Source organism: Pristis pectinata, chromosome 10, assembly GCF_009764475.1.
Source record: "Pristis pectinata isolate sPriPec2 chromosome 10, sPriPec2.1.pri, whole genome shotgun sequence".
Classification (NCBI taxonomy): Eukaryota; Metazoa; Chordata; class Chondrichthyes; order Rhinopristiformes; family Pristidae; genus Pristis; species Pristis pectinata.
In genome coordinates, this window is record NC_067414.1 from 67,703,131 (window position 1) to 67,714,802 (window position 11,672).

General features: G+C 38.1%; 1 protein-coding gene across 5 annotated transcripts in view; it reads left to right on the top strand.

The window, feature by feature from the left end:
• LOC127574945 (CYFIP-related Rac1 interactor A) overlaps positions 1–11,181 on the top strand; it is a 171,117-nt gene extending 159,936 nt beyond the window's left edge. For all 5 annotated transcript variants that reach the window (XM_052024485.1, XM_052024484.1, XM_052024487.1 and 2 more), the window contains 4 exons: positions 611–690; positions 1,416–1,542; positions 4,079–4,149; positions 8,084–11,181. In XM_052024485.1, coding sequence (XP_051880445.1) covers positions 611–690; positions 1,416–1,542; positions 4,079–4,149; positions 8,084–8,153 — 348 coding nt within the window. In that variant the 3' untranslated portion in view covers positions 8,154–11,181. The remainder of the gene's footprint in view (positions 1–610; positions 691–1,415; positions 1,543–4,078; positions 4,150–8,083) is intronic.
• The last annotated feature ends 491 nt before the right edge of the window (positions 11,182–11,672 follow it).

Here is an 11,672-nt window from a genome sequence, read left to right on the forward strand (position 1 = left end):
GTGAATCAACTGTTTCAGTTTGCTTCTATTTTATTTGCAGGGAATTTTAGCCATAATCAGTATTAGATTGGTATATCATAACCATAATCTTTATAATGAATATGGGGCTTCACTTGAATATCTTTTATGTTCCAAGTGATAAGTTTTACAATGCTAATTATGAGTATGTCTTTATTGGAAATAGGAAAGAATATATTTAAACAAAATTAATAGGCAGAAAATTAAAACTGTTGTGAACATGTTACCAAAATAGAGGATTTTCTATTATGTACATAATCTAATTAATTGCAAATTTTGGTATCAGCATTGAAAGTTATTAAGAATGTTCATTTTAGTAGTTCAGTATGTGCTCTTGTATAGTAGACCCAAGTCAAAGCTGCACTTTTGTGGATCAAAATAGGTAATTAGAAAGTTGGTGGATGCCACATTCTGATTCAGTTTGACTTGAGCATTTTGACTGTTCATTGCTATTCATATTGTTTATAATAGTCCAACAGCCATATTTTCTGGGGAGAGCTGAGCCCTGCAATGGTGAGCAAGTAATGCATTGTTGCACAATACTCAGGATTGTTGGTATGCTTTCAAATATAATTGTATTGATGTATTTCAGAACAAGACTCTGCCAATAGAAAATACCACTGACTGTTTAAGTACAATGGCAAGCATATGCAAAGTCATGCTTGAAACACCGTAAGTATGTTCCAGAAATAGTGAGTACTTTATATTCATGAATTATTATGGCATCTGTTCTGGATAGTCTAATCATTACATTTGAGATTCTATTACATTCATTGTCTGTGCCTGTCTCAATCAGAAACTATAGAAATGGCAATGAATTTATCGGAGATGCTTTATATATCTCCCAAAGGTGATTTTGTAGAGAGGAACTATTGTGCAGTGAGATTTGTTGGGTATGTTTTCAAGACTGAACTGATAACATCTGGGCTCTGTGGAGCTCCAGTGGACTCCAGTGACATGTAAATAAAGTACTCTGCCATGAGAATAGCAAAATTTACTTCCGTTTCCTGGTTAAAATATTGAGCTGGTAGATATTTATCAGTAGAGCAAGACAGTAATGTTTTTTCATTCGTTTATGGAATATGGGTATGGCCAGCAAGATATACATCTGATACCCATTCTGAATTGAAGGCAGCTGTGAGCCACCATCATAAACTGCTGCAGTGCTGATGTTGAGAGTACTCCTCCTAATGCTGTTAGGTAGGGAATTCTAGTGATTTAACCCAGTTCAGTGAAAGAGTGCTGATTATATTTCCAAGTTAGAACACTAGAGAAATTTAAATGTGTAACATGTAAGTAATTCGGTTGTATTGACAATGATAGAGAAGTACTACAATTTATTGTTCGTTACTGTAAAGACAGTTTTTAATGGCTTTTTAAATGTCTATTATTTTCAGTGAGTACAAGAGCAGATTCACCAATGACGAAACTCTGCTGTTCTGTATGAGAGTGATGGTGGGCGTCATCATACTTTACGATCATGTACACCCTGTGGGAGCATTTGCAAAAACATCAAAAATTGATGTAAGGCAATATATATTGAAGAAAGTAACCTTGACTCTTGTTATACCGAATAACAGTGAGGAGTAGGAATGCTATACAAGGTTATTGAATTTTATTGGGTCTTAAAATACATGGTAATATTAACACCTGTAGCCGTCTCTGCTTCCATCTAATTTATCAGCTTGGAAAGTACTAGTTTGCTCGTGTCAAGCTCTTGGTAACTGATAATTTTTGATTGGTTCCTGCTAGCATTATCAACCAAATTTCTGTGTTGCATTCTGTCATCCACGTTCACGTCTAACACTTGCTCATTTTCCTTAAGTGATCTCTTCATGTTAAATTGAAGGCATTTGGAAAATTTCTCACCCAGTGACATTGTGGCTTTGTAGAGCTTCCTGATATATCCAGCTCAGTGATTGACTTCACAACCTTTTTGAGCCATCTAGGGATTGAATACAAAACAAGGAGTATCCAGATTGTGTAAACACAAGAGACTGCAGATGCCAGATTGTGTAAACTGGATAAAACACCCTTCCTGTTTTCAACCTAGGCATGATTTGTGCAATAAGGGTGTTACTTTGAGGAGCTGGACAATGTAGTTTGCTTCTCTTTGCAGCCTCGCATGAAAAGCCATTTCAAGGACGCGAGCATCCTGGAGACAGGACTGGTCAGCTGCCAGACCTACATGATACCAGTTGAACTCATTTTTAGGAGAAAATGCTTTTCTTTTTATTTCTTTTTGTGTTACTTAATACTCTGTTTCTTAATCAACACTAGAACAAGCTGCACTGTATCATGTTGCATTAGACTTCATTGTGGATTGTAACAAAAAATGGGTAAATCAAAATGAATGGTGTTTGAAGATGAGCCAAAAGTATGATGAACATTAACTTCTAACTATGCAGTAACACCTGTGGTGTGTTCTAGACAAAAGAAATGTGGCTGAGGAGGGACAGCTAACACTTGGATTTTTTTTGTGTGGGGAAGGTGCTAAGAAATCTGAATCAGATGGGGTTATGTTTTTGTGCACTACTCAATCTACTTTTTATATTAAAAGTGAGAGTAATGAAAATTGGGGGCTTCGTGCATGTATGAATAGCCCATGCTATCCCCAGGCCACTCATGTAGAGGCAAGCTCCCAACTTGCCTGCAAAACCTGCTTCTGTGCAACTTGAATGAGTTGCTCCTCTGAGAAGATCACAGGCTGATATTGGAAACCCAGCTACAGCAGGTCGGCTGTTGTTAATATGTAAGTAGTTCTCTTTTGGGTTCCTATCGCACCCTTCCTCTTCCCACCCCCACCTTCAGCGAATTCTCAAACTATGCCCCAACCGGTCACTTTAAACCAACCCAAGACCATCCTGTCCCCTCGCACTACCACCGGAAAGACCTGGTACCAGACAACGCCTCGTTTTCCATCTTGGGACCTTACAGCCTAACGGCATAAACATTGAATTCTCCCACTTTAAGTAAACCAACACCACCACCCTCCCCCCCCCCCCCCCCCCCACCTTGCCTCTTTTCTCTTTCCTAGCCTATCTCTTTTTCTCCTCGCCAATATTTTTTTCCGTTTCCTCCCCTCCGCTCATGAATGCCTGCCTCCTTACCTTTGACCCATCCCCTGTTGAATCTGCTCTCCCCTCCTCCCCCACATCTGCCTATCACTATCTCTTACCTGCATCTACCTATCACCACCTTGTGGCCACCCCACCTCCCCTCTTTTGTCCACCTATCACTGCTCTGCTTTTCCCTCTTATATATTGGGCTTCCCCTTTTCCTACCTTCAGTCCTAAAGAAGGGCCTGACCCAAAACGTTGACTGTTTTTCTCCACGAATGCTGCCTGGCCTGCTGAGTTCCTCCAGCATCTTGTTTTTTCAACCAGACATATTTTACTTCCTCCTTTCAGACCTTGTGTGCTGCTCAATTTTATGTTGGCATGGCCCTGAACCAAAGATTTGTCAGCCTGTCACGCAGTAACTGTATCCCACCCACATAATCATCGACAAAATTTTGAGCCAGTGGTTTTCAGTCAGTAGTCATCAAAAATGGATCTAGGCCTTATGAGATTCATGGGTATTTTTTCCTGGTATCACTGCAGTTTACCAGTTAATTGTATTGTTAGAGTCATACAAAATCCAGTATTACATGTACATAATGCACTTTTTGTCAATAAATTTCCAATCCTGCACTTGCAGGCTGATCTGCCAACTCAAATTTTAGTTGATAAAGTTATAACAAAGTTGCCTTGCTGCTTTTCAGATTATTAAATGAAAATCCAGGTCATTAATAGGGTATTGTGGTTCCCATTAGTGATTTAGGTGAATTCTGAACTTGGTGTTATGATATTTTAATAGGATTTTAATAGTGTGTGTTTGATTTGAAACAAGTCTTTGAAGGGACAGATGGCATAAACTCTTCTAGTATGTTGAAGGCCTCAATAGAATTGTGTTAAACTGCACTAGTAGGATTTAGAAGTAAGAGAAAACTTTCAGAAAAGAATGTTTACATTACTTTTCATAATCAAAGAAACTTTCAACTGCTTCTGTTACATTTCAGATGAAAGGATGTATAAAAGTTTTGAAAGAGCAGCCACCAAACAATGTGGAAGGACTTCTGAATGCACTCAGGTAGGATGTATTTCCCCACCTAAACAGATTTAGGTTTGTCTTATTATGTTCTGTATGTATTTAGTGTTAGGGCTTGCACATAACATTTCTCACTGAAAAGTGAGTGCCGTTTGCTTACCTTTTGGTTGCTTTACAGCTCATTTCTTGTGTCTAGTCATCTCAATACTGTTTCTACCCCAAGGCATAAAATGATCAAGCCACTGTTTTACCAACATATGAAAAAAAATCTCTACTACATTCACATTTTGAGTCTTAAGTCTACTTACAAGCAAAATAATTGTTCAGTCCAAAATATAACATAGTAGAAATCTCTCATCATTAGCTAGACTGATGTTTGAATGGATACTTAAAATCAGTCACAATGTTTCCTAGCTTATTATATTAGGACCGAACACTTTCAGATTGAGTCTCTTAACATCTTTTCTCATTCTTCACCACTCAAAGGCAGTTCACCTTGAGGACTTCTTCAGGATTTCCATTGTTAGCAACACAGGGAAACATTGTGTATGCACATTGGGTATCTTGGTGGAGGCAATTTTTTAAGGAGTCACTTTCAATTTGAATTGTATGTCAGTACTACAGAAGCAATAAAAATCTCACGGAGGTCTGAATATATCTTGATACTTGAAAGGGTTAAAAGGTATGAGCTGGTATTTAATGTAAGATTTGTGGCTCAAACAAGCAATTGTATTATCAAGGCTTGAACTCATTGAAGACCAAGGCTTCTGGAGTTCATTGAGTGAAGTGGAGGATGTACCTTGAAATAGCCAAATTGCAATGTTTATTGACTTTATTGGGGGGTTGTCCCAGCATTCATTGTGGGCACTTAATCTTCATACTGGTAAATGAAGCAAATACTTAATGTTAAAATCCACAGTCGCTAGTACTTGTTCCCAGGGCAAGGATTACACATGAAATGCGGAACAGAATTCCTAACTGCCAATGCGTCGACTTTCCTTTGTTTAATCTACTACCCTGGGCTTGGCAAACTGAGATGTGATCCAACTGAGAGATTTTAAATGAAGAAATTTAATAAGATTAATTTTCATTAGTTAAGAGGGCTGTGGAACAAAGGCAAGTTGAGATGTAGTCACAATACGAAGATATGGCAAGAGCAGCTTGAGGATCCTCCTAATGTTCTTGTCCTCCTACCCCGACCTCTGGGGTGCATTCCTGCTGTGCATTATGCTGATCGTTGTTTAGGAAAATGACATTCCTGAAAAGCTTGAGCATGTTGATATTAGAAAAGAGGTGGTGCTGAAACTTCTGGAAAGCATTAAGTTAGATAAGTCGCCGGGACCGGATGAGATGTACCCCAGGTTGCTGTGGGAGGCGAGGGAGGAGATTGCGGAGCCTCTGACGATGATCTTTGTGTCGTCCATGGAGACGGGAGAGGTTCCGGAAGATTGGAGGGCTGCAGATGTTGTTCCCTTATTCAAGAAGGGGAGTAGGGATAGCCCAGGAAATTATAGACCGGTGAGTCTTACCTCAGTGGTTGGTAAGCTGATGGAGAAGATCCTGAGAGGCAGGATTTATGAACATTTGGAGAGGTATAATATGATTAGGAATAGTCAGCATGGCTTTGTTAAGGGCAGGTCCTGCCTTACGAGCCTGATTGAATTTTTTGAGGATGTGACTAAGCACATCGATGAAGGGAGAGTAGTAGATGTAGTGTATATGGATTTCAGCAAGGCGTTTGATAAGATACCCCATGTGAGGCTTATGGAGAAGGTGAGGAGACATGGGATCCAAGGGGACATTGCAGTGTGGATCCAGAACTGGCTGGCCCACAGAAGGCAAAGAGTGGTTGTTGAAGGGTCGTATTCTGAGTGGAGGTCAGTGACCAGTGGTGTACCTCAGGGATCTGTTCTGGGACCCTTACTATTTGTGATTTTTATAAACGACCTGGATGAGGAAGTGGAGGGGTGGGTTAGTAAGTTTGCGGATGACACGAAGGTTGGAGGTGTTGTGGATAGTTTGGAGGGCTGTCAGAGGTTACAGAGGGACATAGATAGGATGCAGAGTTGGGCTGACAAGTGGCAGATGCAGTTCAACCCAGATAAGTGTGAAGTGGTTCATTTTGGTAGGTCAAATATGATGGCAGAATATAGTATTAATGGTAGGACTCTTGGCAGTGTGGAGGATCAGAGGGATCTTGGGATCCGAGTCCGTAGGACGCTCAAAGCGGCTGCGCAGGTTGACTCTGTGGTTAAGAAGGCATATGGTGTTTTGTCCTTCATCAATCGTGGAATTGAATTTAGGAGCTGTGAGGTATTGTTGTTGCTATATACGTCCCTGGTCAGACCCCACTAGGAGTATTGTGCTTAGTTCTGGTCGCCTCACTACAGGAAAGATGTGGAAGCCATAGAGAGGGTGCAGAGGAGATTTACAAGGATGCTGCCTGGAACGCGGAGCATGCCTTATGAAAGCAGGTTGAGGAAACTCGGCCTTTTCTCCTTGGAGAGACGGAGGATGAGGGGGGATCTGATTGAGGTGTATAAGATGATGAGAGGTATTGATAGGGTAGATAGAGGCTTTTCCCCAGGGCTGAATTGGTGGCCACAACAGGACATAGGTTTAAGGTGCTGGAGAGTAGATATAGAAGAGATGTCAGGGTAAGTTTTTTACTCAGAGAGTGGTGAGTGCATGGAATGGGCTGCCAGAAACTGTGGTGGAGGCTGTTATGATAGGGTCTTTCAAGAGACTTTTAGATCGGTACATGGAGCTGAGTAAAATAGAGGGCTATGGGTGAGCCTAGTGATTTCTAGGGTAGGGACATGTTCGGCACAGCTTTGTGGGCCGAAGGGCCTGAATTGTTCTGTAATTGTTCTATGTTCTATTCCATCCATATGATATTAGTAGCAACCTTGTGTTGTGTTCTTTGCACATTTGAACTGGATTGAAAAAGCTCAAAGTCATATATATACATATATATACTGTAAAGGCTTTTACACTCAGGATACCTGAACAGGCTTTGAAGCTGAGATGAAACTTATTTTGGAATTGTATTGCATTATGGAATGCTATAGATTTATTTATGGTACTGGTACTTCTGCAGGGAAAAAAAATGCAATATCTTCACAGAAGTAACATTTGAAAATCTTGTGGTAATTCAAGCACAGATGACAATGGATTTTTAGTCTATTCTATTCATGGAGGTTGGGAAGGGCTGGGGATGTGGAAATGTTTGCAGAGGTCAGAAATCCTGAAGGAAAACTTTCTCTCAAGTTATTAGAAAACTTAGCTGCCATGACCCTTCACATGAAGTTCTTGCCACAGACTGATTGCAGAGAGAGGGAGCAGATGTTCATTTGGGGGAGGATGAGTCAGCTGATTTGCCTTTCAATGTCAGCTTGACGAGCATGGACAAAATGCTCCTCCTCCTCCTACAGTTCCCTTACCTCTCAGGTTTAGTCTTTCACACTTCCAGTTTTCTGCCATGTTCAATAGTTTGTGAAACTCAAACATCTGTGCTTTGGGGGGAAAAAAAATTAAAAGAAAGGGAACCAGTCTCACTAGCCTACATCCAGGGAATGATTGGCTGCCTGTTCCTTTCCCAGCCTCTGACAAACTGGAAGGCAGTGCAATCAGTTCCAGTTTCAGACATTTTTCATAACTCCAAACCTCTTATTTTTTTGGTTGAGAATTGCCCAAATTAATTGGCCACAATCTATTCAGATTAAAGAAAAATCTGAGACATCATTTTACTCCTTTTATGCTACTGTTTTATATATGGAGTCAGTACTAATATAGAGGGGAAAGATGCATTTTTAAAAATTAACATTTTTTTGCCCCTTTATTTTTTACCATCACTGATGATGTCCACCTATGGGAGAATCTTCATAGAATAACTGCAAATCTTGGTACACTAGGCAGTCATTTTGTTTATCACAGTTGGTTTGTTCAATGATACAAATGTATTAATGTTTCATAGATACACCACAAGACACCTGAATGATGAGTCAGCATCTAAGCAGATTCGAACAATGCTTCAGGTTCAGTAATTCCTTGGGCAAGAGGATCCCTGTCCTGACCTCAGAAGATGTACATGTTTACATAATTTAATACAAGTTGGTGTTAATACTTATTTGTCTTATTTACCATAACCATTCCCTCCTCATCGTTTAAGGTATGAAGAAAGACCTTTATAATAAAACTGATGAATGGCTTTTTTTATTTTTACATAGCATATGAAGCATACCTGCAGCCTTATATTTGATGTTGCAAAGTGCAGTTTGTTTTTGCCAGAATTGATGTACAATGCTGTATTGTTCCAGTAAGGATTTCTCTATATAAACTATAAGACCTGGTACATCTGCAAATGTAATTGTAAATTTGCTAGCATCTTGGTGTCTTTGCGTTCCGGGAAGCAATTCTTATTGTGGAAAAAAAAGAAAACCCACTCACAAGTTGGCAGATTTTTTTGAATTGTCTTTTGCTTCCAGTCGGCTGTTGTAGGCAAGAATTGCTGAAATCTGCTGATCATCCAGTGCACTAATCTTGTTGGGAAGATGCTTTGGAGCTTTGAGGAGGCAACTATCTTTCAATGCGCCATAGCATAGAATTTAAGGATTACTTGTACATGTTCTTACTTTATCTGTATTTTTCTTAAATCTCAAAATTTTAAGCAAGGCCATAATATTTAAATGCCATACCATTTTAACTGCACCACTTTTTTGCTTGCCATCTGAAGTCAGATCTTTAAAGTAGAACAGATTTTTTTCTTTTCTGAACTGCAAAAGGAGTTAATAAAACTGTAAAGTTTGGTGTAGACTTAACGGGCATTATACATGTTAAATTGTGCATTTCCTGTTATGTGCACTTTCAGCTAAAAGAAAGGGGAATGCAAAACACATGCGAAAAAATAAATTTATGTGATAAGCAACAAACGACAATGGCACAAAGTTATGTACTCACAGATGAATGTAATTTCAGTCATTGCCAAATATGAACTAGACACCCATAAATACCACATCTTAGTGAACACCAGGCACTGATCAATCAATCACCTGACCAAATTTTGCTTTATAGTGTTATGTTACAAAATATTAAATTTTAATGATTGAAGGAATTTTTTTTTAAAAATCTGGAATAAACAATAATATCTCCTGAAAAGCAACCAAGAAAGGTGGAGCAAAATATAGGGAAGAAAGAACAAACAATATCTTTAAATAAAATGATATAGGCCTTTAGAACAAAGGTCTTTTCTTTAATTCCTTCACTGGTACAAACCTATATTTCTATTTCAATGTATTTTTTATACAAGCAATAAAATTTCACATGTGTTGCATTCTATGAATGAAGTGCACATAAAAAACGCAATTTAATAAGAACAGTAATAAAATCTGTCATACCTCTGTCCCACAACTTCAGAATGTCGCAACCCAATTGTTTCCATTGAAGAGCATGAGTAGATACGTCATAGTTAATGAAGTCAAGAATCATCAGCATTATGTGTGAAGATGCCAATTCTGATCTGTGTGTGCCAATGATTTTTCTATTTATACCACAGGTTTACCATTGGTTATTTTTCTTTTAAATTACATCTTTGCTTATTAGGATGGCAGTGATAGTGGGGATTTCTAAGGCTGCCTGTTTGGTCACGTAAGCTGGCTCCCATTTCCTTGAAGAGGTGGCAAGTCATCACCATGAACTGATGAAAATATCCTTGGGAGTTTATTACAAATACCCCACTGCAAGTATTATATTTTACTTGCTTATTATAGAACATTTGAAATTCTAACTCATTTGTCCTTTTCCCTTCTAAATAATTTTTTAGAACATGAGCCAAGTTCATGGATTTGATTTTTTTTTATTGAGAACTTGAATATTCAAGCTCTATTATTGTGAAGCATTGTGTGTGCATTTGAAACTTTTCCGTTACAAATAGGGTAACTTTCAAAGTGTATATGGAGCTGGATTTAGTTGAGAATTGAGACTTTAAAGGTTTTTATTTCTTAAAGCACAACTCAAGTAATGAATTACAAATCTATGAATGTTTACTTATCTCCATACCATAAACACTTATTGTGAGAGAACAATTACAGTGTTTGCTCGACCAACATTGGTAGATTAGTAATTCCAGTCCTTGCAGTTAATGTTTGTCACCTGTGGAACTGTCATGAATTATTATTAATACTCTTGTACAAGTAAACTCTTGTATAAAGAGCTGACAGAACTTAAAGACAAAATAGCCAGCATCTGATTTGGTTTAAGATTTTAAACTAATTTGAGCCAAGTGAATCTGCTACTGCAGTATATAATGTCAAAAAGGCCAAGTATGTTGTAGAAGTACATTGATGAAGGTTTTATCATGATGCCTGATTCAAGCAAGTCCCTTTTTAGATGTGCACACATTTCATTTGTAAATTGGTATAATTCCAATTCCGATTAGTACAAGCCATTCATTAAAGTTGCACAGTTAGAAATTCAGCATCTATTGTGAGTTTATGATCAGTGCATTATAGCATTAAATTTGTTTCTATGGATTTTTTTTGTAAAACCCTTTGTAATATTTTGAATGCACTGAAAAATGAAAATGTGGCTTAAACACATTCCCTAAATGAGTATTACTGTCACTTTAACATGTGTGTGAACTTGGGCTATTAGGCTGAAGCTAGGCTTGTTGAATGGTGGCAAGACACTTCAACTCCATAGTACTAAAACAGTGTTTATTCTATGTGAGATTTGCTATTTTATTCCATTATGATTTATTGTTGCAGTTTAATAAGAGTAATAAAAGCTTTGATACTGTTTGTGACACATTGTATATTGATCTGTATTTTGAATTCTAATTTAAAACAGATTAAAAATAATGAAAAGTCATTTGGTCTGTCACTGCTGTTCTTGCTTAAAGCAGTATTGTTCCAAGCACCATCTAAATGGAGATTCTGTTAAGTCCAATATTGGGCAGGAACTCTGATAATTCAGAATTTAACTAACCTTATAAGATACTCGTTTGACTAACTGGATTTTAAAAAAAATCTTCCTATAGATTTTTTTTTATTTTGGCAATTATATATTCTAGCTGAAACCAACTATTTGCTTTGTTTTGTACATTATGTTTGTGTGAAGTGAAAATAAAAACTATTTAGTGTATTTGTATTCTAAATGAACTAAGAAGTGGTTGGTGTTCTGTGTATGACTGAAGAAATATTGTTTGTTGGTTTCCAGTTACTGCTGTAATCTGACAGGTTTTGAATTACTTGCTGAACTATCAGGAAAAACAAGGATGCTTGAAATGAACCTTATGATAGAGAACAAAAATATTTGCAGCAAATGTGGATGAATGTGATTTGAGCAAAATCTGCAGTCCTGCATGGGGATGGAAATTGCCCCTTCTCACGTTCATTTTATAGTTGTAAAATGTGCCGAGTGACAGCCAAATTCGGTTAACAACGTCCTTCATCTGATCAGCTTCAGGGTACCCACATCACCACATTGGCATAGGAAGCTGCCAGACATTTATATTGCTTGCCCAAAACAAGTAGCCACCTCCTTACCAAAGTAACTGAGCAGTCTAG